The sequence below is a fragment of the Callorhinus ursinus genome, unplaced genomic scaffold (assembly GCF_003265705.2).
Source record: "Callorhinus ursinus isolate GAN/ISIS: 27379988/994484 unplaced genomic scaffold, GSC_fseal_2.0 scaffold11, whole genome shotgun sequence".
In the NCBI taxonomy this organism is placed as follows: Eukaryota; Metazoa; Chordata; class Mammalia; order Carnivora; family Otariidae; genus Callorhinus; species Callorhinus ursinus.
Genome location: NW_027397073.1, coordinates 15,756,590 through 15,784,143, shown reverse-complemented (window position 1 = coordinate 15,784,143; position 27,554 = coordinate 15,756,590). Strand labels below are relative to the sequence as shown.

Here is a 27,554-nt window from a genome sequence, read left to right as displayed (position 1 = left end):
TTTACTAAAATATTTCTTTATTTGTTAAGGTCAATGTCATTTCTTGAATTCCAGCTAGCATCAAATAACAATCAGAAAAAAACACTTGACAAAATGTTATCCAATTGAAATTAACAGTGGATAGAAAATCCTTTTAAACTTTAAAAGAAATATATTAAACAGGCAACGTACAGATCTAAAAAATTGCAAGTGGTGATTTTACATTAGATCTTATAAATAAAAAAATCCCCCATATAATCGTCTATTCACTATTTCCCTGCAATAAGCACATGGACAGGAAAAGATAATCACATCTTAATATTCACAACTGTTATTTAAGTTCTTTACAAAGATTGTATCTCTGCAATGCACAGGGTCAGGCAATCCCTTATTCAAGTAATCTGTTTTCCCTAAGTTATCAAAAAAGTACAACTGTCTGAGATAAAATGTCACAAAAATTGCAATCAGGAAAGCAAAATGCTTTAGCAGGCAGACTTTGAGGTGGGAGTTTTCATGGCTTGACCATGATCTGATGATTTTGTAAGTTTAAAAGCTATCAACCAAAGTACCAAGAGCTACAGGCAACAATCTGGGTTTAGTCTGTGGTTGTTAACAAACCAAGAGTTTCAGTAAGGAAAACATTCATTGTAAGAATAAATGAATCAGTGCACATTTGCTAATGTCATTGAAAATGAAAATGGTATATTATGCTCTCAGCTCAGCTTTAAACCAACAAAACAAAAGAGTTTTCTTTCCCCACTCCCTATCTTAGTGGTTCTCAGACACTAGTGTGCTCAGAATCACCTGAGGTGCTTGTTGAAAAGTGATATTCTGAAGCCCCGCCCCTGAATTTTGATTCAGGTGGTTTGGAATGGAGGCCTGGAATCTGTATGCTTCACAAGCACACCATGACCCACGGACCACACTTCGAGAAACACCGATGTCCCTTTAATACACAACAAAACATTGTTTATTGTTCGTGGCTTCTTAGTAAAGTTTCAAGCTGAATAAAGCATTCAAACAATTAGAACACAAACAGGTACATTAAAAAAAAGTATTAGCTGTTATGTCATTGGATTTCTTTTTAAAAGTGGTATCACAGGAACAATGACTTACACTAAAATTTTAAAATCAATTTTGTTTTAATCCAAGGCACCTGTAAAATACTTGCTGGTGTGAGAGAAGGTAACAAATTTAATTATACAAAATAGTACAGAAATTAAAGAATCCTGGCAGTGATTGATTTTTCCACAGAGTAAACATTTTTCTTCAGAAATGAGCTACTTAAAGTCAAAGATTTTGAGGAAAATAAACCGATTTTCAAATAAAATGATGAACAGCCTGCGCGAACTGCTTTACTGAGTGATTTTCAAGTAAATTAAATTACTAAGTGAAAAAGAAAAAGATTCACACATTTTCGTAATAGCTCTCTCCACTTGAATTAGTAACGGTCAGCACAATTCCTCTCGAACTGTCGCCTGAACAATGTCCACTGCACACATACGCCTGGTGTCCCATTAGTCCGTTCAGGCACACAAGACCATGGAGTTTATAACACTGGATATTTTGCAGCCTTTTATCTCAAGAGGAGTTCCCAACTTTAACAGCCCACAACTTAAATATTCTTCTGAAGGTTTTTTTTTTTTTTATTTTCCCCATAGATTAAGAGCAAATCCTGTGATGACGGCTCTGGAACATGAATTTCAAAATGTGAATACCACAAAGGAGAAACACCAGAGAATCATTTTCTCTGTTAAAGTGACTGAAGTAGAGTGCGTTGTTATTAGAATATTCTTACTCAGCATTCCAGGATAAATGCTACTATAATTATAAAGCAGTGCTAGGACTGTTTGCGTACGCAGTACGAAGGAGGTACTGCTATAATGCAGAGGTCCTCATGGTCTCTGTATATATTTTAGGCAGTCAGCCCAATCTGTAGATGGCATTTGAGAACATACTTATGAAGATTTGGAAGAATGGAAGGGTACTGTTTTATAAAACAGTATAACTTATTTTGGATTCCGTGACAAATGAAAGATAAGTACTTAGCTAAAAGAGGTAAAAGAGTGCTTTGAAGTTGGCAAACACAGGTCTACACCAGCTGTGCAAACACTGCCAAGTCTGCATCTCAAAGTGTCCTTTACAGACCGATTCTGCAACACCTAGGACAACTACGGACAAAGACCACCACGACCCCTTCCAGGCTGACATTTCAAGGTTAAGCTTCCTAACAAGTGCTTCACAATATCCTTAGTTCTGGCATAAAAAAAAAAAAAAGAAAGAAAGAAAAGAAAAGAAGAGAAAGAAAGAAAGGAAGGAAGGAAGGAAGGAAGGAAGGAAGGAAGGAAGGAAGGAAGGAAAGAAAGAAAGAAAAAGAAATCAGAAGTATTGATTCTATTTTTCAAATTTTGTCTTCAAACGTCTTAACACTGCTTCTATTCCAGCCTCCTTGATTTAAACGACACCAGAATGTATGGAGTGATGTAAACCAAAATGCAGTGGTAGGTTTTTTGGTGAACTTAAAATCTCCTCAGGACATGCAATCTGAGCTGAATTTACATACTATACAAAATGGGAGAAATAAGTTCCTTAAATTACAAACATAAATCCAAAAATTATTTTCATACTATGGAACTGGTACTGTTGGCATGGAGACGTTCACGAACATGAGCAGTCATGAACTGAGCACACTACCAGGCAGAACCATAAAAACCGTTATGAGAGGAACATTTTCAACTCAACGGTTTTTCAGGCAAAGAGCAGCTATTAATTTTCCCCCAAAATTTCCTTTAAAAGTGAAATGCATCATTGATAATCAGAGGGGAAGATACTTCAACATTCTGAAGCCTATTATCTAGATCCTAAAGCTCTCAGACAAAATATTCTTTGATTTCAAAGGGAATTGTATTGGATAAAAGGACTGCTGGGGCCTCTAGACAAGACTCTGGTGATGAAATGAACAGGACGGGGGCTCAGCGCGGGGGCAGCAGGGCGCGCGTACTGATGTTAAGTAAAGAAATATTCAACGCTGGGCCTAGGGGTAACGTGCACATCTTGGGGTTGCCCCTCATTTCTATCATTTACCGTCTTATTTATCAATATTCTGTTCAGTGGCTGTATTCTACTGGCCAGAAACTCACTGAAATTTAAATAGATTTATGTACTATGCACAAATTTACATGTGTTTGTCTTTGTTTTAAGGTTTATTCTTACTGCAAATCAATATTTAAAGTCATTTTATATAAAATTTAATAATTTAGACTATGAAGCAATTTAAATACTTAAATTCCCTCAAAAAGACATTTTGTACATACATACATGATGTAGACATATGAAAATGGTGGTCAAAAGAATTTTTTGGCAGCTGCTTCTTGCTGAGTCCTACGGAAAAAGAGAAAGAAAAAAATCTGAAAGTTCTATATATTTTACTTCATAAAGAAACAGGATTGCTTAGAATTGAAATATACACTGCCTTTCGAAGTATAAAATGCACTAAGATAAGCATACTTTCTATACTTTCGAAGTATAAGTATAAAATGCATTAAGGTAAGCATACTTTCTATACATGCACTCCCACCTGACTGAAATAGACTAGAAATAATACTTGCTTTGCGGTAAACCGAATTTTACAAGTACTGAAAGTTGTTACACATACAGATTACTTTGAATATTTAAAATTAAACAAATACAGGGGCGCCTGGGTGGCTCAGTCGTTAAGTGTCTGCCTTCGGCTCAGGTCATGATCCCAGGGTCCTGGGATGGAGCCCCACATCAGGCTCCCTGCTCCGCAGGAAGCCTGCTTCTCCCTCTCCCACTCCCCCTGCTTGTGTTCACTCTCTCGCTGGGTCTCTCTGTCAAATAAATAAAATCCTAAAAATAAATAAATAAATAAATAAATAAATAAATAAATAAATAAAATAAAACAAATACAGAAAAAGGTTGAGTCAAATTTTAGACTTACCTATACATGATATAACCAATGAATAACACCGTTTGTACCACTACAAATATAACGAAGTGCATCGTCGATAAACATGATGGAAATGGTGGCAGTTCTGGGCATTTTGGTCTTTCATTTGATGGCTATAAGGCAAAGAACTATTACAATTAGTCCAAGTGGTATTTTAGAAAAAGAAATAAATGTGAAACCTTTATTAAATTCATGGTTAACTATATAAACTCAAGATTTTCATTTATTTGTCCCGTAAATATCTTCCACCCCCTTAACTTTTACCACCCCCCCCTTTTTTTAAATAAAGTTTACTTATTTACTTTTTTGGTCATCTCTATGCCCAATGTGGGGCTCAAACTCACAACCCCAAGATCAAGATTCGCATGTTACGCTGACTGAACCAGCCAGACACCCCCACCACCGAACTTTCTGAAAGAGGAATTGACACTGGAAGGCCTCTACCTTCACAGTCCAGTCACTAACACACTGCCATCTGGCTCGAATCTTCAGCATGATGATGATGATTTTTTGTGTTCCTGATGGTCACAGACCACGAATTCCCTGAACACACCCAGTTTATACTTGCTGTACTACAGTGATTATTAATAATATCCCCTTTATTCTCAAAAGTGTTCTGGTTCAGGCAATTACATCGTCACCTCACCAATGAACTGCCTGACAAATATAATGGCTTTTTCTTAGCCCTCATCCTCCCCAACCTCCTAGCAGCCAATATTACCAATTAGTATTTTGAAAAATGTTCCTTTTCCTATTTCCATGGGTATTCTTTCTATTTTAAGGGGGTAATTAAATACCAGGGACAAAGATTTAATCAAGGTATCCAGACCAGACAGAACGGCTTCTTGGATTAGCTCTTCTCAGTATGTTTCCATCCGTGGGACACCGCCCTGCAGTACATACATACCTCCCACAGCACCAGCCTGGGCACCGTAACACAGGCCCAAACTGGGAGAGAATAACCGCAAACAGAACTCGGAATAAACCACAGTGCTTTGGATGACAGGTAATGGTCATTAAGAAAACTCTTAACTCATATTTGAAAAATACGAACATCCAAGACATAAAAATATAGATTTGGCAGTATCCGAAAATATAAAGGAGACAAGATTACATGTTAAAGACCTAAGTTCTTCCCTTCTACCACTTACTAGTTAATGACCTCCGGAAAGTTATTTAACAACATACTAACTTTCTTTCCTAAAGGATAATAGATATTTTTAAAAAACTTTTGAAGATAAAAAGCTCCACATAACCTATAAGGTACTAGGACTTCTGGGAAGGCAGAATGGGTAATATGGACCAACCACCTAGCAGAAGACAACTAGCAGAGCTAGAAACAAATCCAATCCAAAACAAACAACACCTGTCTGAAGGCAAAGGCAGTGAACAAAATGGCAAGAAATGATGGGATCAGCATTTTGGGGGGAGGGGGGGTTCGTGGGGGAAGGCCAAAGAAAGACAACTTCAAACCCATGGATCAGAGAAGAAATTGGAATGGAAATTAGAAAGGGCCCCAGGATGGTTCAGTCAGTTGAGTGTGGGACTCTTGGTTTTTGGCTCATGATCTCAGGGTTGTGGGATCGAGCCCCACGGCAGGCAAAACCCAGGCTGGCTAAAGATTTTCCAAATTTAATGACAACTATAAACTCACAGAACCAAGATATTAAACCCCAAGCAGATGAAAAAGGAAACAAAAGCAAAGCATATCATAAACTGTTGAAAATCAGTATCAGAGAGAAAATCTTAAAAGCAGAGAAAAAAGACACATTAGGTACAGAGAAACAAAAGACTGACTTCTCATAAGAAATGATAAACTATGATACAGTCACATAATGGGGTTCATGCAGCTGTAAGAGGAATAAGAAGTATCTGTATACCACTATGGCCACCCCGGTAAGTGAAAGAAAGCAGAGAGAAGATAAATATGTATAGTCTGCTACTATCTGTAAAAATATAGTTTCTGCTTATATTAAGAAAAGCAAGAAACAGTGGACAGAGAAACGACAGTCCCCCCAGATTGTTCCCTAATAAGGAAGAAATAAAAAGCACAAGTGTAAAATTTAGCCTTCTTTGAATCTATCTTACTCTGTAGATGTGAGAAACCATCTGAGGTTTAGTCTAGATACAAATTTACAGGAAATTTACATTGAGTATAATTATCCATACAGTTGGGTTCATAATTACCATCTTGTTACTTATTTCCCATTTCCTTAATCTGTCCCCAGTCTTTTAGAGCTATTCGATATAGTCCTGCAAGAATAGCCTTGAGCATGCTGGGTTTTTTGGGTTTTTTTTAAGATTTATTTATTTGAGAGAGAGAGCACACACAGGAGTCAGGAGAGGAACAGAGGGAGAGAATCCTCAAGCAGACTCCCCATTGAGCACGGAGCCTGATGCCGGGCTCCATCCCACAACCCCGAGATCGTGACCTGAGCTGAAATCAAGAGTCAAATGCTTAACCAGCTGAGCCACGCAGGTGCCTCTAGGTATCTGGGTTTTTTTTTTGCCAGTGTATCTGTAAAAAATGCTAGGTTCAATAGGCAAATGAATGTGTGTTTTTACTAGACATTGTTAAATTCTCCTTCCTAAGGGTTGTGCCATGTTCTACGCCCTCTAACAATGTGCTACTAGCCTTGGCAAGGGAGTATGTTGTCAGACTTTGGCTTTTCGTCAAACAGGTGTGGTATCACAGGAGAGTTTTATTTTCCATTTCTCTTGTTATTTAAGTAGCTTCAGCATCTTTTCATATATGGTACAAGCTTTTTCCCACAAACACTCCGTTCATTTCTCTAGCACATTTTTGATTGGGTTGTTCCACAGCAAATTTTTAGTGTTGGTCATTTCAAGGAGACCGGACTGGAAAGGGAAGAGGCAAATGCTACAAGCTTTTGTGAATTTTTTTCTTTTTAAAGATTTTATTTATTTATTTGACAGAGAGATAGTGAGAGCAGGAACACAAGCAGGGGGAGTGGGAGAGGGAGAAGCAGGCTTCCTGCCGAGCAGGGAACCCGACGTGGGACTCGATCCCAGGACCCTGGGATCATGACCTGAGCCGAAGGCAGACTCTTAATGACTGAGCCACCCGGGTGCCCCACATTTGTGAATTTTATAAGGGTTTGGAAGCCAGTAAGTAAGTTAAGGAAAAACTGAAAACTGAAAAACTTCTAAGTACCACAGATCTGTCATCTAATATTGTCTCTTATGCATATTTAACTTTGAAAACATGTTACCTATCTTTAATATTTATGGCCAATTTCTAAAAATGTAGATGGGGCTTATACTTAAAAAAAAAAAGGCCTGATAAACTAAACCAAATTCAAAACCAAACAAAAAAAACTTTTTAAAAAGTGAACCAAGTAAGAGAGGAAAAGTTGCTGGAGAAAGAAGAATCTTGCTTAAAGAAAGAGGCTACCAATCATCCAGGGTCAGACCTGCGCTTCCTCAGAGCCCAGAGAGAGAAGTGGGAGCTACCCAGCGTCTGTCTCAGTAAAGGGTCAAGAGATGTTCACCTTTTTTTTTTTTAATGAAAGATTTTATTTATTTATTTAATTTATTTATTTGGCAGAGAGAGAGCAGGAGAGCACAAGCAGTGGGAACGGCAGAGGGAGAGGGAGAAACAGGCCCCCTTTCGAGCAGGGAGCCCGATGCGGGGCTCGATCCCAGGACGCGTAACCAACTGAGCCACCCAGATGCCCCTAGATGTTCACCTTTTTAAAACTGTTTAAAGATATCATTACTGATAATAAGAGCCTTTTTTTTAAAAGAAAATTTACAGAAAGAATCTAGAAAAAAGTCTGAGACTGTGACAGCTCCAATGATAGGAATAGCAATGTATTTTTTAAAAATTCTATTCAACAGGGTATGGAGGGGCGCCTGGGTGGCTCAGTCGGTTAAGCATCTGCCTTCGGCTCAGGTCATGATCCCAGGGTCCTGGGATCGAGTCCCGCGTCGGGCTCCCTGCTCACCAGGGAGTCTGCTTCTCCCTCTGCCTCTGCCCCTCCCCCCAAATAAATAAAATCTTAAAAAAAAATTATATTCAATAGGGTATGGAAACATGGAACATAAAGACATTTGGATCATATGGAATAATTCTACCTTGAATATTAAAAATGAACATTAGGATTAAGTAAAAAGTTAAAATATTTTCAGAATATGTGTTCTTTCTTTTCTAAGGAAGACTGATGATGATAAAAGTAGAAGGCAAGAGCTTACCATGTTTCGCTGCACTAAGTTGTCTATGTCCCGCTTCACAATGTGAAGGTGCTCTTTGATGTCGTTGAAGTGCTGGGTTGACTCATAAACTCCACCTGCAGATCCAGGATGCTGTATGCCGCTGACCAGCCTGACAGTTTCACTCATGGAGTTCCTGAAACAGAAAATCCCTTTAGATAAGGGAGTTGCTAGAAAAATGATTTTTTTCAGTCGCGCATTTCAAAAGGTTAGATATACTTCTAAGCCCATTATATTAGATTAAAAAAAAATCAATATTTAGAAATACTGAATTGTATTCAGGATTGGAAAACAATTTATAAAACTACAGTTTATGGGGCATCTGGGTGGCTCAGTTGGTTAAGCGTCTGCCTCCGGCTCAGGTCACGATCCCGGGGTCCTGGGATCAAGTCCTACATCAGGCTCCCTATTAGTGGGGAGCCTGCTTCTCCCTCTGTCTCTGCCCTTACTCATGCTCCCTCTCTCTCAAATATAAATAAATAAATAAAAATAAATGGAGAGGGAACTTCAGAGCGAGAGTGCCCCTCTTCGCTCTCTCAGGAAATGATGGATTCAGGTTATGGCTGGGACCGCTACGAAAATTTGGAGGGGTTGAAGGGGGTACTTCATAATGAACAGTGCAGGCCGACAACATCCAGTTATTAATAACTGTTGCAACCGGGGGATGGAGTATGAGGGATGGCTTTTATGCTCAACTTCTTTGTATGTTTGAAAATGTTTAATGAAAATAAAAATTGGCAAGGCATTCTGGTATGCTAGAAATAGCACCTGAAAGTGAGGAGATAATGAAACTACTTCTGACTGTTTTTATGTTGGGACCTTTTATCAGTCAGGACCTTTTTTTCTTTTTCGGTAAACTGAAGGGAATTGTACTACATGTTTTTGCTAAAAAAAATTCTATGATTCTCTAAGGAGATGAAAATCCACAGACACAAACCACCTATTCCACAAAACATAAATATTTCCTTTCTTTTTACGGTTTTTTTTCTGAAGCCTAATCCAGAAGGAAAAAACCTCTAGAGGATAAATTTAGAAATCTGAGTTCAGTTTTTACCTTAACTTATGGTATGCATGACATTCGTTCTCAATTAGTAAGTGGGAGTTTATGAGGATTGCTAACTACTCTAAATAAGTGCTTTCATGGATAATACAGCCAGATGGCTAGGATTTACTAACTACTAACTGAATCTTAAGATGTTCTAGTACCACTATTACGTGTAATAAGCAAAGCACAAGAGTATCTAGAATATACTACCATTCACGTAAGAAAGAAGGGGATCTAAGAAAAATACATGTGTGGAAAAAGTACAAGAAGAAGAAACCAGAAATGAATGGGATAGGTTAGCAATGGGGGGTGGGTGGGAAAAGGCTAGAAAGGGGGGAAATGGGAATGGGGTGGTGGTGCTGAAGAGGGAGTGACACTTCAGTGAACACATAAATTTCAACTCAGAACCTCTCAGAACCATCGTATTCATGTAACCTTCATATACCCCAAATATACACGATTAAAATCAACCAGGATGTAGGACGAATACAAATGCTAACAAAGAACGTAACTCTGTTATGAATGCATAGCATAACGGTACTGAAGACAGTGGGGAGAGAACTGAACTAACTAGCTGTCTGGAAAATAGTGTCTATATTACAAATTATAAGGTTAGATGCAAAAGGATCTTTACATAAATGTATTAGTAAATATGTTCCTCATGGGGATATTAGTTAACAATTTGAAACCACTTTATGGGTACATTATGTGCACACTAAAAAAAAGTAAGTACATTATAGATAATAAAAACCAGGCTTCTCCCTCCTGGAGAAAGAATTTTCAAAGAAGGAAAGAAGAAGGTGAAAATCAACTCTGTAATGTTCAGCCTAGTCTAGTCCAACCAGAATCCAAAATGTCTGGATAATCTCAGGGTCTTTTTAATACAAATGAGAGTGATGGGTACAAGAATAAAGATATGTGTGTATGCGTGGGTTAGTAAACATTCATCTATTCCCTAGCTCTGTCACTGAGAGGGCCTAGGAGCAGTGGAACCACAGGGGGAGTGAGCACACCTACTGCCCAGATCTTGGGTTTCTAAGTACCTTTCTTCAATAAAAGGAACCAGGGCTCACTGGAGAAGTGGTTGATTCCAGAGCCGGGGCAGAGAAAACACAAAATGAGCCTGAAACACGGTGTAGCACCAGAAAGTCAAAGAAATGGTTTAAAAAAAGATGAGAGCTTGTTGAAAGAACACAGAAGCCAACCTGGAGGAGTTCTTAATTACCAGAGCAGAACAATTTGAGCAGTAAATAATGACAGTATGGGATTGTAACCCACAGAATACATATCCATGAGCCTGTATGACATAAATAATTGATTAAATAAATAAATGGGGCAGAAAAGAGCCGGTCCTTACAGAATTCCAATAAATACATGGGAAGGAATGATGAAAAGAGAAAAAAAAAAAAAAACCCAGCATTTGGGAAATACCTCATTCTTGTTTCAGGCAAAATGTCAATGGATGCTACAATTAGCAAGCAAAAGTTTAAACTGAAACAGGATACTTATATCTTTACATAGTCTCAAAGTACCTTTTCCAAAATATAATTAAGCATCAAGGGAAAGACAGTAACTTTAAAGTAGAGAAAGCAGGAAAAAGCCACCATAACCAAGTGATCCCAGCCAACAACAGAAATAAGACATACTGACATCATGAACATGATACAGTGTTGTATTCTTGTCAAAAATGCAGAACCTCCATCCAATCATGAGTAAACACCAGACAGACCCGAATCGAGAGACAGTGGACCAAATAACAGCTTAATGCAGAAACCGTCATGGTCACGAAAGACAAGAGAAGATGAACTATTTCATACTGCATAAGTCTAAAGGGATAGAACTAAATGCAATGTGTGCTGCTGGACAGGATCATGGAACAGAAAGAAGGGCATGCGTGGAAAACGGGTGAAATTTGGATAAGATCATTAGTTAATAGTACTGTAACGCTGTTCATTTCTTGGCTCTGACAACTGTGCTGTGGTTATGTAAGTTGTGAACATTAGGGGAAGATGGAAAGGAATATAATGGAAATTGTACTATTTTTGCAATGTCTGAAGTCTAAAATCAGATCAAAATAAAGATTTTTTAAAATAATGTCACATGACCCAGTCTATTTCTGAAAGAATTTTTTTTAAAAAGATTTTATTTATTTATTTGACAAAGAGAGCAAGAGAGCAAAAGCAGGGGGAGCAGCAGAGGGAGAAGCAGGCTCCCCGCGGAGCAGAGAGCCCGATGCAGGGCTCGATCCCAGGACCCTGGGATCATGACCTGAGCCGAAGGCAGCTGCTTCACTGACTGAGCCACCCAGGTGCCCCTATTTCTGAAATAATTTAACTATTCACTTAGGATCATAAATATTTTAATCATGAGCTCACAACTTAAAGATTTTTAAAAATGCGAGACAGTAAAAGTGAAAAGAAGACCCAATCTGCAGTTACAAGTGGGGCTGCCTTTCATCTCTAGGTGTGGATATTATCACCTTGTGTATATTAACCGAATACTGTTTAATTTTCCAGTGCTAAAGAACTCACCTTGACATTTTTGTTTGTCAAGGGTTGTACTGGTTGGTGCAATGCTTTAAAAAGTTAGCTTATAAAATGTAACACTTTGGCTGTTTCTCTACTGTAGGCATTGAAAGCTGTTAATTATCTGTGTAAGTGAACACTTTTTAGAAACTTATCATTCAAAGTTCCAAGGACACGGTAGCTCTTCTCTGTTCCAACCCTGTCCAGTCTCTCTTAAGACTACAAGATGGAATGGAAGAGAGGTAGTCATACATAGCATATTTCCTTGAAAATGGTTTCCTTCCATCAAAAAGAAGTTCCTGCATCAGGCATGCGTGTATTACAGTTCTACAGTGCTATGCATGCTTACCCTTCTAGGATTTTTCACAGAATTGTTATATATTACACATGTTCTTTTTATTTTAGAAATATGTGAATACTTCTGGCTGTCAAGTAGCTGTGACAAATGTATTTTTTTAAAGATGCTAAAGCATTTTTTTCTCCTCTGCCTTAGAACAATTCAAACATTTAGGCCTACTGGCAGTTTCTGAGTATCAAAGGTTCCTGTATATTCCACTCCCTGATTTATAAAATGAATCTAGAATGTGATTCTTACCCTCATGGGGAATTCTTACGATAATAATGTGCTTGCACAGAGGGAGAGAGAAGCCATGGATTTTGGATTTTGGATATCACCTAACACTTGGACGTGGCTTCTGTAGACTTACTTCATTTCATTTACTTGTCTCAGGATCTCGTGCTGAGTGTTGACAACAGTATCCAGCTCTTGTTGGGTGATCTGGAGGAAAACAGAAGAACCCAGTTCTGTAGGAACACATGGCGGAGCAGCCTTTCCGCCACGCATCCTCCTCCATCAGAGGCTGCCTAAGGCACACATGCTTGCTTGCAAAGCTTACCCGGCCCTGCTGCCCTGGGACTCCTGATCCTCTTTTAGCGATCTCCTCTGTCAAGGAAGAGACGTATCTCCTCTGTTCATCAAGAATCATATCTAACTGGCGGTTCAGCTGCTTGATTTCAAGATGGATACGATTCTGTCCTTCAAAGATTTGTCTCAGCTCGCGGTCTCCTACACTCTCAAATATTTCATCCGCTGAAATGGAAATTGCATATTAAAATGATCAAAATCACCAACACATGTAGTTTTTCGTTTTTTTTTAAGATTTTATTTATTTATTTGAGAGAGAGAGAATGAGAGATAGAGAGCACGAGAGGGAAGAGGGTCAGAGGGAGAAGCAGACTCCCTGCTGAGCAGGGAGCCCGATGTGGGACTCGATCCCAGGACTCCAGGATCATGACCTGAGCCGAAGGCAGTCGCTTAACCAACTGAGCCACACAGGTGCCCCACCAACACATGTAGTTTTGGAAACATCGTAAGTGACTGAGGTATCAACATATACTAAAATTAGAACATCACCAATATGATCTACTCCAGTGGTATGACCTCCTCCATAGTGAACATGCAGATAATCAATTCAATCATGACAACATTACTATTTGTTTTTTGCCATGTCTGGTGGCTGAACACCTATTATAAATTAGTTCTGAATTTTTTTCACCTAAAAATAATTTCCTTTCAAATATACTATACGACTCTATTTATATGAAAAGGCAAAACTAATCTATGTTACCAGAAATCCAGAATAGCGGTTGCCTCTGAAGAGGGAGGCTGACTTTGAAAGAGGCATGAGGGAACATCTTGGGGTGATAAAAATATTCTATGTATTGACCTGAGTGATGATTAAGTGGGTATACAAATTTGTCAGAATTCATCAAACTACGCTTTTAAAATCTGTGCCTTTCACTTAGGTAATGAATTTAACAATGGAGTTGAGAACAGCTGATTTCCCTTTTAAAGCTGATTGTGCTGGAAATTATTTCATTCAAACACTTACTACAATAAGCTTCAGGATATACTCACAAATCATATGTGATATTTAAAACAAATTCAAGAAGAGAATTAAATTTATTTTTCATTTTTATCTTCTTTAAGTCTGATTTATATTATTGATCATTTAGAGAATCACAGGGAGTACAAAAGCTAGCTATGGGCCATATTAAATACAGCTTTGATCATCTGTGCTGGTGGGAACAATCCAGATAAAAGTTAGCAGATAATAGAAAGCCACTCTACTTGGACTTCTCGTGTTTTATTTTTGGCACACAGCACACTTAAGTTCAACATTGGCTTAGACTAATTATTTTACAATTTGCAAATTTTCAAGTCTAGAGTTCTGTCGAGCAGTAAGGGAAGGAGAGCTAGAGAATCATTTTATATTACTTTCACAAGAATTTTGATATTTTTCCAGTATTATCTCTACATTAATAAGGTAATGTGTGTCACTCAAAGGAAAGACATAAACTTTAGATGATTTCATTCCACAAATATTTACTGAGTCTCAACTACTAGGTCAGCATTGGGTTCTTGATGTTTTTTAGGTGTCGGGGGGGGGCAGAGCAGTCAACAGGAAAACAGAATCCCTGTCCTCACAGAGCCTGCACTTCAGGGGATCACTGTTCATCCACATCACCCAGTATCACCCACTGCATGCTTTCCTAAGCCACGCCCTTACTGGTAGAAACATCAACCTCCAAGCCTTGTGATGGCAGAAGATTCGCTTATAGATTGCTTCTGGAAACGACTTGGATATGCCAGACAAGAGCTCAAGGATGGGATGAATGCACATGCCACAACCCCTGTGCAGCTCTGAGCACAGCTTCCTCCAACTCACCAGGTTGCCCCTGAAGGTCAGGGTGGCCCTTCTGGAATTCCTCCTTTTTTTTATCCAATTCTTGTTGAAAGTGCTCAAATTCTTCCTGATACTTTTCTTTTTCTTTTTCTGAAATTTCTTTATCTGGGGTAGGCTTTTTTGGAATTTAGGAATAGATCATTAAAAAAAATTAAAAAGATAAGAAAATAATAAACCTCAATATACTTTTTTCCCCTTCATTTGAACTACTCAACCACTAGTTGAAAGGTTAACATAAAAATGTAATTTATTTAAATCAAAACCATTTTACTCTTGCTACTAATAATTACAACAAAACAGTAACACTAGCAACTACCATTTATTGAATTCACTGTCCTATTTAATGCTTATGACACCACAAGGTGGCCGGTACCAATGTCTCAGTTTTACCAGTGAAGAAATGGAGCGGTACAGAGGTTAAGTCACTTTTACAAGATCAAACAGCAATAACAGGCAGAAACAAAACCCAAATCTAAGTTGGGCTTCCCAAGTTTTCAGCAATAAACTTTGGAAAAAAAAAAATGTATACTTACCAGCTCTTTCCCAGGCTCAGTCAATTGGAAAGTCAGAAAAGAAAGGACATCATGGTCATCTACAAATTAAAAAAAAAAAAAAAATCTGAAAAAGTTCCATAACAGATTTTTATGGTTGTGAAGTTACTTTAGAGAGATCTGTTGCTTTAAAAATAATCAATATGAAAAATAACAAAAATCAGCTCTCATCTGGTAAAGGCAATGGTGCTGTGAGCTTAGAGATAAAAATTCACCAGAAAGATTTACATCAGAGATAAACTAAAATTCATTTTCTTTTATCCTAAACCATAATATTTAACAGTGTTTAACATATAACAGATGTTTAATAAATAAGGGATCAGGGAATAAACAAACGAGGGGTCAAAACAAGCCCAGACTCCTAAATCTGACACCAAGATCTTCCCATATTTTCCCACAAATCTCCCTCACAGGCTGTGTCCCAGCCAAATGAGACAAAATCCTGTCCTTCATGTGTTTCCGTTCCTGTCTCTCAACCTTTCTTACAGTACTTACCGCTACTTGCCTTACTTTCTTGTTACAAACTTGACATTGCCTTGTGCTGGCTTACTGGGACAGTCCTGATTTATCCATGTTGTCCTGGCATTACTAATAGCATCTTCTTTTATTCTCAAAACATTCCAATTTAGATAATATGACCACCCTATCTATATACATCATTCATATTTGTTTCCCTCACACAGCAGATATGAACAATTTTACTTTATTTAAAATCATATTTTAAAAATCAAATTAATTTCAGGCTGCTTAAGCTGAAAACGGACTTAGCAGATCAAACCTCATAATGCTGACCTAAAATACCAATCCTGGCTAGTCATGTCTGCACAGCAAGAGCAATTAATTCCAACTGGAAATCTCTATGCTTTCTTCCCGCTATTATGGAGATTGAGATATGCAACCAGAGGGAAGAGAAAATTGTAACACTCCAAGTGTGTAAGTTATGTAACTTTTCAGGAAAAGATGTACAGCGTGATAGAGCACTGGACCCAGGAGTCAGAAATCCAAACCAAGTCCTGCCTTGGTTTGGCCGCCATTACTGGCCATGTAATATTTATAATGTACTTTAATCCAAGATTTGGCAAGCTTAACTAAAAATAAGTAAAACAATCTATCCTCTCTCTCCCTCCCTGTGATGTTGTAAGGAACAATTATATATTTGAAAATAATAAAAAATTATACAAAACATACCATGTAAACACAAGATGATATATATTTTTTTAAACACAAGATGGTATTAACGTCGAACGAGAAGTTCATTTATCACCAAATGTGGGGCAAAAATGGTAAATATATCTTGAAACTTTAGTCCCCAGGGGCACCTGGGTGGCTCAGTCATTAAGCGTCTGCCTTCAGCTCAGGTCATGATCCCAGGGTCCTGGGATCGAGTCCCACGTCGGGCTCCCTGCTCGGCAGGAAGCCTGCTTCTCCCTCTCCCACTCCCCCTGCTTGTGTTCCCTCTCTCGCTATCTCTCTCTGTCAAATAAATAAATAAAATCTTAAAAAAAAAAAAAAAACTTTAGCCCCCAATAATATTTCCTCAGGCTACCAAATTCATTTAAATGTGCTGTGACAACTTTCAGGATCCTAAACCATTTGGCAATTAACCTATTATAGCCTTGACTTTAAATGTCGACCATCACATGATCCTGGAGTCCCGGAGAGTCCCGCATCAGGCTCCCTGCTCGGCAGTGAGTCTGCTTCTCCCTCAGACCCTCCCCCCTCTCACGCTCTCTCTCTCTATCTCATTCTCTCTCTCAAATAAATAAATAAAATCTTTAAAAAAAAAATAAATGTCGACCATCAGTTGTATGCAGCCCCAGCCAACTCTATACCTACAGAATATCAGTAGAAAATGAGCAGATTCAAGATACCAAAAGACCAGCTCTGCAGACTATGTAAAGGTTACAGCTCATCCTAAAAGGTTAAAAGTAGGGCGCCTGGGTGGCTCAGATGGTTAAACTTCTGCCTTCGGCTCAGGTCATGATCCCAGGGTCCTGGGATCGAGTCCCACATCGGGCTCCCTGCTCAGCGGGGAGCCTGCTTCTCCCTCTGCCTCTCTCTTATGAATAAATACATAAAATCTTTAAAAAAAAAAAAAGGTTAAAAGTAAATAAGTCTGCATTTCTCCAAATAGACTATTCCCAATGAAACTCAATACACGAACTTTTAATATTAAAAGATAGCAAGATTTACCTGCAAGACCTCCAGTTGCAGCAGATATTCCAAAATGCCCTTGAGGAGGGATAACCATATTGTCCACTCTGGCACAAAATTCATAGTCATTTTTATCTGGTGTGAAGCCATTATTGATCATTACCTAAAAAAAGACATACTGCAGCTATAGCTTTTACAAGACATTATAAAATTAATTTCAAATAGTCAATTTATGACTAAGTGATCTTTATACTTGGTCTACTAACCGTCAAAAAGCTATCAGTTTTCTCTCGCTATTATAAAGGGTAATCCCCTGTCCAGGAAATCACCTCACTTATTTAGCATCATTATACAAGATATTTCACTTTAAAGTTTTTATCCTACAACGTGTCAAAGGCTTAAAGAGAAATATTTGATAATGTTCCATGAAACTCTTTCTAAAATAGAAGACTCAGGGAACCACGATGACTTCCTTTGAATGGTTCATACAGAAGAGGGACCAGACTCGTTCCGAAACCCCAGTGTTAGACCTCAAACGAATAGGCTGAATTTACAATTTTTACCACAGCTAGTTGAGAATTAAATATAATTATATTAAATAGATTGCTGTGCAAGGAGTAAGCTTCTCTTTATTCAACTGGGGAGGGGGTGTGACTGGACAGTGGTTAAGTTAGCAGAGAGACAACAAAAGGGACAGAAGTCATATTGACACAAAGGCAGAAAATGAAAAAACTAAAAGGACACCTAAGTTTCTTCTCTGCAGAATGTATTTTTGAAGTAATAACCCAAAATGTCTTAAAAAAAAAATCTTGGAGTCCCAAGGCAGCACAGGAACCCGGCAGACACACAGGTACTCTTCTCCTGACCCCAATTAAGCAGTGGCCCAGCCTTTCACTTCCAACAACCCAGCGTAAGGGTGGCTGAGCCAGAGGGGAAGCCAGAGGAGGGCTGTGGCACCAGAGTGGGGCACTTCTGTTATTACTTACAGGTGCACCCATCACTTGTCAGTGACTGGTAGGATTTAGTCACATAGGTAAAATGATAGAGTACACTGTCCGCACTTTTGGCAAGAGAGTAAGATATCTGTCAATATGAAGGGTAAATCTCTTTGTAACGTAGGATGGAAACATGTGAACTACTACCATTCTTTTAAAATTCTTTTTTTTTAAGTAGGCTCCATGTCCAGAGTGGAGCCTGATGCGGGGCTTGAACTCACGACCCTGAGATCAAGACCTGAGCTGAGATCAAGAGTCAGACGCTTAACCGACTGAGCCACCTAGATGCCCCTACTACCAATTTTTTCAAACCACCTGCCATTTAGTTAGCTAACATTAATATTCTGTTCCCTCTGATCAGTAATGCTCCAATTTCAGTTTACATCATTTATGAATGGTTCTCCTCTACAGTGTTTTAAATCAGAATCAACAATCAGTAAGACATTTGTCTTTGAGAGATAAAACACAAAAAGTATTAAGTTAATCACACCCTAATTCTAACACTAAAAATTTTCAACTATTCCAATACTTTTCCCTTGAACCTGAACAAACTGAAAATCCATTAGGAGTCTTTACTGCCTAGTACTAATTCTTTCATTTACTTAAGATTTTATTTATTTGACAGAGAGAGAGAGAGAAAGAGAGTGAAAGAACACACAAGCAGGCGGAGCGGCAGGGAGAGGGAGAAGCAGACTCCCTGCTGAGCAGGGAGCCCAATGAGGGGCTCGATCCCAGGACCCCAGGATCATGACCTGAGCCAAAGGCAGACGTTTAACTGACCGAGCCACCCAGGCATCCCAGGATATACCCACTTTAAGTACTACCCTGAACTCAATTTGTCTATATAACTAAACTCATTACCAACTCCCAACCTTCCCACTCCTCACTCAAACTCAAAAATGTGCTGCTTCTTAGCTTAGTTGTACAACTGGCCAGAAATCCAGGAACTATCTCTGACTCCCCCACTGCACACACCCTCCCACCCCCAAGCACAGTCTCTCCCTCCTAATCACCTCTCCTCCCTTCTTTCCTCTCCCCTGGCTCAGACCACAAGGGGAGTCTTGCAGGGAAGACGGCTCTGGGTTCAAATCACAGCTGTGTTACTTATGTGGTATGATACTAAGTTACTTAAAATATCCCATATCCCATTTCCCCGTGTGTAAGATGGGGGTGCCTGCCCCATAGGGCTATTGGAAAAAATAAGTGAGAAACTGCACTTAAAGTACAGAGCACCAGGCATGGCCCATTACGTGTAGTCTCCTTTCACAAATACCATTATAAGAACACTGCTGCCTAAGTCATCTACCCAAACTACAAACAGGATCATTTCACTTTCCTGCTTAAAACTTTCAACAGTTCCTTACAGGATAAACTACCCGAGGCCTGCGTGACTTGCCACCACTGACCTTTCAACCCCACTCCCCAGTCTGCTCTATCCTCCAGCCATTCCAAATCATGTGCCTTTCCCAAACCTTTCACCAGTCCCTGTGCCTGTTTTCTCTGCCTTGAATATGCATCCCACCCTGGAAATCTCCGCTTCCCCTTCCTGATGCAGCTCAGCTCTGAGAAACCGTTCCTGACCTTCCCCACGCCCACTTGCAGTTACAAGATTCTAACCCCTTGATTCCTTAATGGTATGTGTGCTGTGACACGTCTCCCACCTAGCACAGTAATGTTCCACCAGTGTCTCCCCTCCACTAAACTACAAGCTCTTTGGAGAAAATGACCTTTCTCTTACTCAGATTCATATCTGGATGGCTCGGATATGTGTGTAATGTGTGGCATCTAGCAAGTAGGATGGTCAAACATGTACTGACTGAATGCAAACCTACGGGAAAGGTTTTACAACACATGACCACTCAGGCCAAGCTCTGAAGCCACTTCCATTCTCTCTTCGCAACGCTGAGTACATAAACCAATATCCAAATTTACATGCCTTTAATTTTTATCAGATTCAGAATGGTAAGTCCTACCAGAATACTGTTCATCTGAGTATCTCTAAGTGCATGTTACTTACCATCAGTGTTTTCTGGTAATATGTAATCTTTGCGCGGACAGGATAGGGTTTATTACGAAAGTCTCTCTGACAACTTGCTAAAGCTTGATTAACACCATCGCTGTAGTACGAAGAAAGGGAAAACAAACAAAAAAGGTAAGAAAGCTTCTCAATATCTAAAAACTCACTATTTAAAATGATCACCATCCAGAAAGAAAAAATAAAATCAAGTTATGACAGTCTTGGGATATTTGAAGTTACTTATTCAGAAGACACAAAGTTTTTTGTGTTTGTCTGTTTTTTAATTTTATTACATTAGTCACCATACATTACATCATTAGTTTTTGATGTAGTGATCCACGATTCATTGTTTGCGTATAACACCCAGTGCTCCATGCAGTACGCGCCCTCCTTAATAGCCATCACCAGGCTAACCCATCCCCCCACCCCCCTCCCCTCTAGAACCCTCAGTTTGTTTCTCAGAGTCCGTAGTCTCTTGTGGTTCGTCTCTCCCTCCGATTTCCCCCCCTTCATTTACCCTTCCTTCTCCTAATGTCCTCCATGCTATTTCTTATGTTCCACAAATAAGTGAAACCATATGATAATTAACTTTCTCTGCTTGACTTAGTTCACTTAGCATAATCTCCTCCAGTCCCATCCATGTTGATGTAAAAGCTGGGTATTCATCCTTTCTGATGGCTGAGTAATATTCCGTTGTATATATGGACCCCATCTTCTTTATCCATTCATCTGTTGAAGGGCATCTCGGCTCTTTCCACACTTTGGCTATTGCGGACATTGCTGCTATGAACATTGGGGCACATGTGGCCCCTCTTTTCACTACATCTGTGTCTTTGGGGTAAACACCCAGTAGTGCAGTTGCTGGGTCAAAGGGTAGCTCTATTTTTAATTTTTTGAGGCACCTCCACACTGTTTTCCAAAGTGGCTGCACCAACTTGCATTCCCACCAACAGTGTAAGAGGGTTCCCCTTTCTCCACAACCTCTCCAACATTTGTTGTTTCTTGCCTTGTCAATTTTTGCCATTCTAACTGGTGTAAGGTGGTACCTCAGTGTGGTTTTGATTTGAATTTCCCTGATGGTTAATGATGATGAACATTTTTTCATGTGTCTGTTAGCCATTTGTATGCAGAAGACACAAAGTTAATGCACAAGTTTTCTGTGATTCCTGTCAGAACTCGTGGATAACGTCAGAAGCCAAAGCTACCATGGGCCAACAGCAAGAGGAAAGTTCTACTCCTCTACCTGAGAGAAGGACAAAATAGTCCTTTACGTCAGGGCAGAATCGAAATACATATGGAGCTTTTAAAAATGTAGATGCCTAGATTCCACCCCAAGTCAACTGAAGCAGACTGACAAGGAGGTTGGCCTTGGCACCTCTGGTTTAAATAGCTTCCACAGGGGGTCATGACAAACTAGAAGGATTAAAAATCACGAAGGTAGGAAACAGTAAACGGAAGTGCAGATGAGTAATTTTTCTTACAGTTCACTGATTGGCTCAAAGGTAATTCCTCCCAAAACAAACATGAAAAATAAAAAATGTATATACCTAATTCATACACATCATAAATATACCACTTAGAAATTTTGTAGCCTATTGAGAATCTTTACATAAAGCAACATGAAGGATGAGTAAGGTGGTGTAAATTGCTCAGCCATTAGTTTGGTCAAGGGTTTCAACTTTATTTTTCAAAGATAAAGATGAAAGAAACATGATTAATGGCATCACCGAGAACCAGGAACATTTTATAAATCTTTCAAAATATTATCTAATTTTAGGTTCAATAAAACAACTCTTTTTTATGTTTGAAATCTGAGGTGGTCCATAGAATGAACTTTAAAACAGAACCAAATTAAAATAAGACCTTTCTACCAAGTTTCAAAATACATCAAGAAAATTAATAATCTTATTTCATCCGAAAAATATTCAAATTTGAAACAATACATTTTTTAAGGTTTCCAAAAAGCTGCAATCAAATAATATAAAAAACACACACTTACTTTTGATGGTCATAATGGATTTGTCCATTGTTGCCTATAATTACTATAGCAGGATTATTTTTCTAAAAATAAAAAGAATTTGTTTTAAAGTCCTTAGGTCAAAGAATTCTAGATCGTTCTAGAAGTCCTATAAAGTCTCTTACATCTCTAAAATTCTAGGACTCAAAATTTTAAAATAATAGGAAAGATTTCCACTTATTTAGAAAAAATTAGTAAACTCATAATCATTCAAAAAAACAGTCTCTTAACACCTCAGTAAAGATTGATGATGTGCCCTGTGTGAATAATCAACTACAACACATATTTGAGGATTCACTATGTGGGACCCAAGGGAGATTAGTAACAGAAGGACTAATATACCTCAGCATTCAAGGAGTTATTAAGTTTTCCTTTAAATTGCTAATAAAGACCTCTGACAATCAGCAGAGAAACTACCAGCTGAAACAAAGATCAATCTTAAGGCTGCAAACGCAGCACAAGTTAATGTTACTAAATCGCAAGTACATTTTGTTCTGAACTGTTTTAGGCTCTCTTAAGGACATCCTCAGAGATACTGGCGGATCAAATGGAGGGATTAACATATGAAAAGGTATATTAATATGTGAGCTAGTAGTAGTAATGCATAGGGTCTTTTCTTGAAAACAGACTATAATACTAAACACTGCCGGTTTCCTGCCTACCTCTAAATGACTCAGGCTTATGCATCAAAATTACTAAGCACATACAGAGCACCGGGGAGGGAGGTCACTGCAAAGTTCTAAAGAGTAAGAACTCCATTACAACCTCAAGTTGGTGTATGACAAATCAGGAGCAAAGAGCTTAAATTTCTAAAGTCTCAGTTATATAAAGACTAATCATCATACTTAGAATATATTTTGGGGATTTCTCAAACTACTAACCTGACAAAAGTGTTAAATAAGCAATATTTCTCATAGCCTAACTTTTGTTAGCAGATATGCTCAAGTAGGTAATAGTCCTGACAACAAATATACCTTTCTGGGCGCCTGGGTGGCTCAGTTGGTTAAGCGACTGCCTTCGGCTCACGTCATGATCCTGGAGTCCCGGGATCGAGTCCCACATCGGGCTCCCTGCTCAGTGGGGAGTCTGCTTCTCCCTCTGACCCTCTTCCCTCTCGTGCTCTCTCTCATTCTCTCTCTCTCCCAAATAAATAAATAAAATCTTTAAAAAATATATACCTTTCCGTCATTGTCGAAAGAATCAAAAAATATTCCAACACCATTCCACATATCAGCTGATCCAAACACAGGACCCTCCAAGCCTTGATTTTCTGTATACCAAACTGCCTGTAAATTTAACAAGGGACATTTAGAGGCTAGTGGTATATGCATAGATACACACTTTCTAAGTTAAAGAAGTTATCATACCAGGCCATCAGCTCCAATTCGACCTCTTCCAGTCACTCTAAATGTCACCTCAACTTCCCAGTTCTCAAAGGCTGCTTTTGTCTTTGTCCACACCGATCCTCTTTGGCTTTTTAAAGATGGTGCTATTCGAATTTGATCTGAACTTGGAATAGCATCTAGAACAAATATCAGGGAAGAACTTTAAGTTACAATTAGGTAAAACTCAAGGAACCATCACCAAACTGCTCCATATGCCTACAGAGATCTAATTTTAACTCGGTAACCTGTACAATAATTTTGTTCGGAAAAAATTACATGTTGACAGTTTTAACTTTAAAACTTTAGAGCTTTTGGGGCACCTGAATGGCTCAGTCAGTTAAGCGTCTGCCTTCGGCTCAGGTCATGATCCCAGAGAGCCAGGATCAAGCCCCGGTCTGGTTCCCTGCTCAGCGGAGAGCCTGCTTCTCCCTCTGCCCCTCATCCCGCTTGTGCTCTCTCTCTCTCTCTTGCTCTCTTCTCTCTCTCAAATAAAATCTTTAAAAAAAATAAAATAGTAAAAAAATAAATAAAATACTTAAAAATAATAAGAAAATAAAATTTTAGAGCTTTCTAACAACCTTCCCATCCCCATCTTTTGAATAGTGAAATACTTCTGGGGGGAAATAAAATTAATGCTGTACTACATTAAAAATTCAAGGGGCAGGAGGAAGGAAATTATGGCTTGAAGAGCAAATCAACTATTTGATTTGAGGTACTTGAAAACTATCCTTTTTCAAGTACCTCAAAAACTTGTATTTTTTTTAAAACTGTGAACTATTTTACCAGTTTATAAATGTTAGAAAGCTCAAACAGTGTGAAAAGAACATACCACTAGGAATCAAGAGACTTATTCCTAGTCTCAGTTCAGCTGTGTGACTTTGAACAAATAATTCTTACTGTCTTGGGTTCACCATATGTTCACCTGTAAAATGAAGGGGCTGGGCTCAGTCACTTCCATAAACACCCCAAAACTTATATGCAAAATTTTGTGCATGTGTATTCTTCTAAGGGAGAGGGTCAACTGAATTTCAAGTCAATAAACAGTTCTTTAGCTTCAGCAGATTCTCAAAGAGAATTGTGATCCCCAAAATGGTAGTTTGCATCTCCAAGCTAGGTTCAAATCCCAGCTCCACCACTTACTAGCTGTTTGATTATAGGCAAGTTATTCCATCTCTCTAATAACCTCATAGGCATATAATGCACAGAAGTACTTCAATAAGTGTTAGCTAGTCCTGTTATAGAACTAGATATTATTAAAGCACCTATCAGGCCCAAGTTTGAACAATTCTAACATATATATCCTCTCAGCTATTAACCAGTTCTGACATCCATTCTGGGAAATAATTGTATTATGTCTTTACAGCTAGGAAAAACTGACAAAAGACAAGTTGAGGTACTTTAGTAAGATCAGTCACTGTCGCCATCACTTTCAAGCACTTAAAGGTTGGGGCAAGCCTCATGGAAAGAGTGGTGGACACAGAATCAGAAGACCTGGATATGAGTTGCAGTCTCCTGACACTAGCTATGTAACCTTCTCCAAGAACCTTAACCTTTCTGAGCAGCAGTTTTTTCATCTCTAAGACAGGTAACACCTGCCTTGCCTACAAACGATCAAATCAGAAAGGCAGGCGAAAGAGCTCTGAGAACTACAAAGGGTTACAAATTGCTGTGATCATTCTTGTGCCCTTATGAACCCAGGATGTGTACTAACAGTACAAAAGGACATTAGAGTTAAGAAAAGAAACACCATCGATCTGGTCTTCATTTGGGGATGAATGTAATAGGCCATGTTTAAACTAAATCTTAAATCTCTATTTAAAAAAATTGCTCTAAATAATGGATCTCAGGGTAAAATTAGACGGGAAAAAATGATCAATGGAGTTAAGAAAACAATGAGACTGTAAAAGTTAGTGATAATGAAAGCAAGGGGTATTCACAGCAGGGATGCCCAGAGTCAGTATGCAGAAAAGTCATGACTAAAACACTAGTCCCTTTATTTCAAATTCAGTCTAGTCATACAACTTTAATTCAACCAGGGACACGACCTGACATTTTTGCAGGAGACAAGCTTAGTTGGGTATAGGCTCTGTAGAGAAAGTCAAGATAGCTAACTTGAGTAGTTGATTAACATTCTTAATTGGCTGATGTGTGTGGTATAATAAATGTGAAAGACAGAAGAACAAGCAGGCAAGGGAGAGATGCAGAAGTGAAAAAGTGTGAGCAAATTCATTACCACTACCGAAAACTTCATCATCACTCCAAAACAAAAACCAAAAACCCTCAAAACTTGTGTTTGGTACACCTGCAGCATCTTTGTATATTAGGAACAATGTTACCTTGGTAACAAAAGCCCAGCAATATATCCTTGATGAGTGGGCACACAGCAAATGCCTGCTGAATAACAAAATAACTGCGCTCTATTTCAAATACTTAATGACTTGGTCATTAAGGCAAACTGAAATTTTATACTTTCAAATTATACATTAATTTCAGTGAAATGGTCCTTCCTAAAAGTGTGTTTCCTACTCAGTAATTACTTTCTAGAAATGGAATATTTTGTTTCAAGCACTTGACATTCTAAAACGATGTATACAAACCTTATATAAGTGATTGTTTAATTACACAATGATGGAACTCAAAATGCCAGAACTTCACACCCCATAAAAAGGCATTTGCCACTTGTTTCAAAGGGTGCATCTGATGGTCACTGAACAGAGCTTACAGCATGCCAAGTGTTATGGCTGATTCCTTAGTCAGCAGTGACACATCATCACTAGAAAGTACAGATACATTTTCTTTCACATATGTAAATGTCTAGCAAGGCTCTCTTATCTACCAACAGTGACACAGAGTGAATAAAACATGGAGCACAGATTACTTTCAATTTTCAAAAAAACTAAATACAACTTTTAAGAGGCTGTACATGTAATGTTATTTTAACATATCAAGTGCAGAAACAATACCAAAAAATATATATATCCCTTCTACTAAATAAAGGGATGAGTGGGACTCTTGTTACATAATGTGTTGATACAACTGAAAAGATCAAAGATCACACCAAGTCACTGAAAGAGGCAAATTCAAGGTGTAGCAGTTCCAAGAGCGTAACAATGTCCTCGGACATAACAAGACTTAAAAACAACTCTAAAATCAATATATGCCAGCCATCTCTGGAGTCATCAGGGGGTACAAACTGGAGCATTAACCATTGCTTACACCGGAGAAAAGACAGCAGGGGAGGACGTAGGAACAGCGGGAAAGGAGGTAGGGAAGCTGCTTGAACAGGTCTCAGGTTGGGATGGCCGGGGGTGGGGCTGCGGGACGTTCGCGTAGAGACGTGGCGTTAGAGTGAAATGCGATGCTTAGAAGACAGTTTGAGTGCTTGCAAGTGTAGGAAAGTAACAAAACACCTCCAGACTGAACGGAAAGAACGGACGAAATCAAAGAAAGGAGGACAGGAGGCCGAGGGGTGGGCAGAATGGGGAGAAGAGTCGGGCGCAGGCGGAGAGAGCCCTGCGGACCAGAGCCGACCTGCAGGAGGGGCTGCTGAGAAGGGTCCACCGCGCTAGTGGTGTGCAGCAGGGACAAGGTAAAGGAGAGGAGAGGAGACGCAAGGCGGGGAGGGGACCCTGGCCCCCCGCCCTCTTTCCCGGCTTACTCCCCGCGTGGGCCCAGAAGGGCACTGTCCCGTCGCTCTGCACCAGGTGCGGTCCCTTGAAGCTGTATTTGTACTCGAAACGGCGGTGTGGCGACGCGGCTGCGGTGCCCGCGGCACCAGCGGCCGCAGGGTCGCCTCCCATGCCGTCGCTCCCGGCGAAGCGACTAAGCGACAGCAGCACGGCGCAGAAAAGAGGCTGAACTCTGGCCAGGGAACCCCATTGCCTGGATCCCGCCATCTTGGATTCTGGGAAGCGGAGGCCGGCGGGAGGAGGAGGG

At 39.2% G+C, this 27,554-nt stretch overlaps 1 protein-coding gene across 1 annotated transcript; it reads right to left on the bottom strand.

Moving 5' to 3' along the window:
* Positions 1–27,554, bottom strand: LMAN1 (lectin, mannose binding 1). The gene is made up of 13 exons (XM_025886709.2): positions 27,277–27,554; positions 23,601–23,755; positions 23,412–23,519; positions 22,216–22,277; positions 20,217–20,316; positions 17,244–17,367; positions 15,033–15,091; positions 14,482–14,614; positions 12,649–12,842; positions 12,460–12,530; positions 8,165–8,318; positions 3,941–4,062; positions 1–3,360 (listed from the first exon to the last, which is right to left on the bottom strand). Exons 1-13 carry the CDS (start codon positions 27,512–27,514, stop codon positions 3,324–3,326), a joined length of 1,557 nt encoding a protein of 518 aa, XP_025742494.1. The 5' UTR covers positions 27,515–27,554; the 3' UTR covers positions 1–3,323.

What these genes read in the sequence shown, in the direction of transcription:
- LMAN1 (XM_025886709.2), bottom strand. Translation starts at nt 27,514, where the DNA reads ATGGCGGGATCCAGGCAATGGGGTTCCCTGGCCAGAGTTCAGCCTCTT. An exon ending in AGACAAGTAAATGAAATGAA is followed by an intron (nt 8,319 to 12,459) that starts GTAAGTCTACAG and finishes TTTCTGTTTCAG; the next exon opens with GAACTCCATGAGTGAAACTG. An exon ending in ATTGGTTATATCATGTATAG is followed by an intron (nt 3,361 to 3,940) that starts GTAAGTCTAAAA and finishes CTTTTTCCGTAG; the next exon opens with GACTCAGCAAGAAGCAGCTG.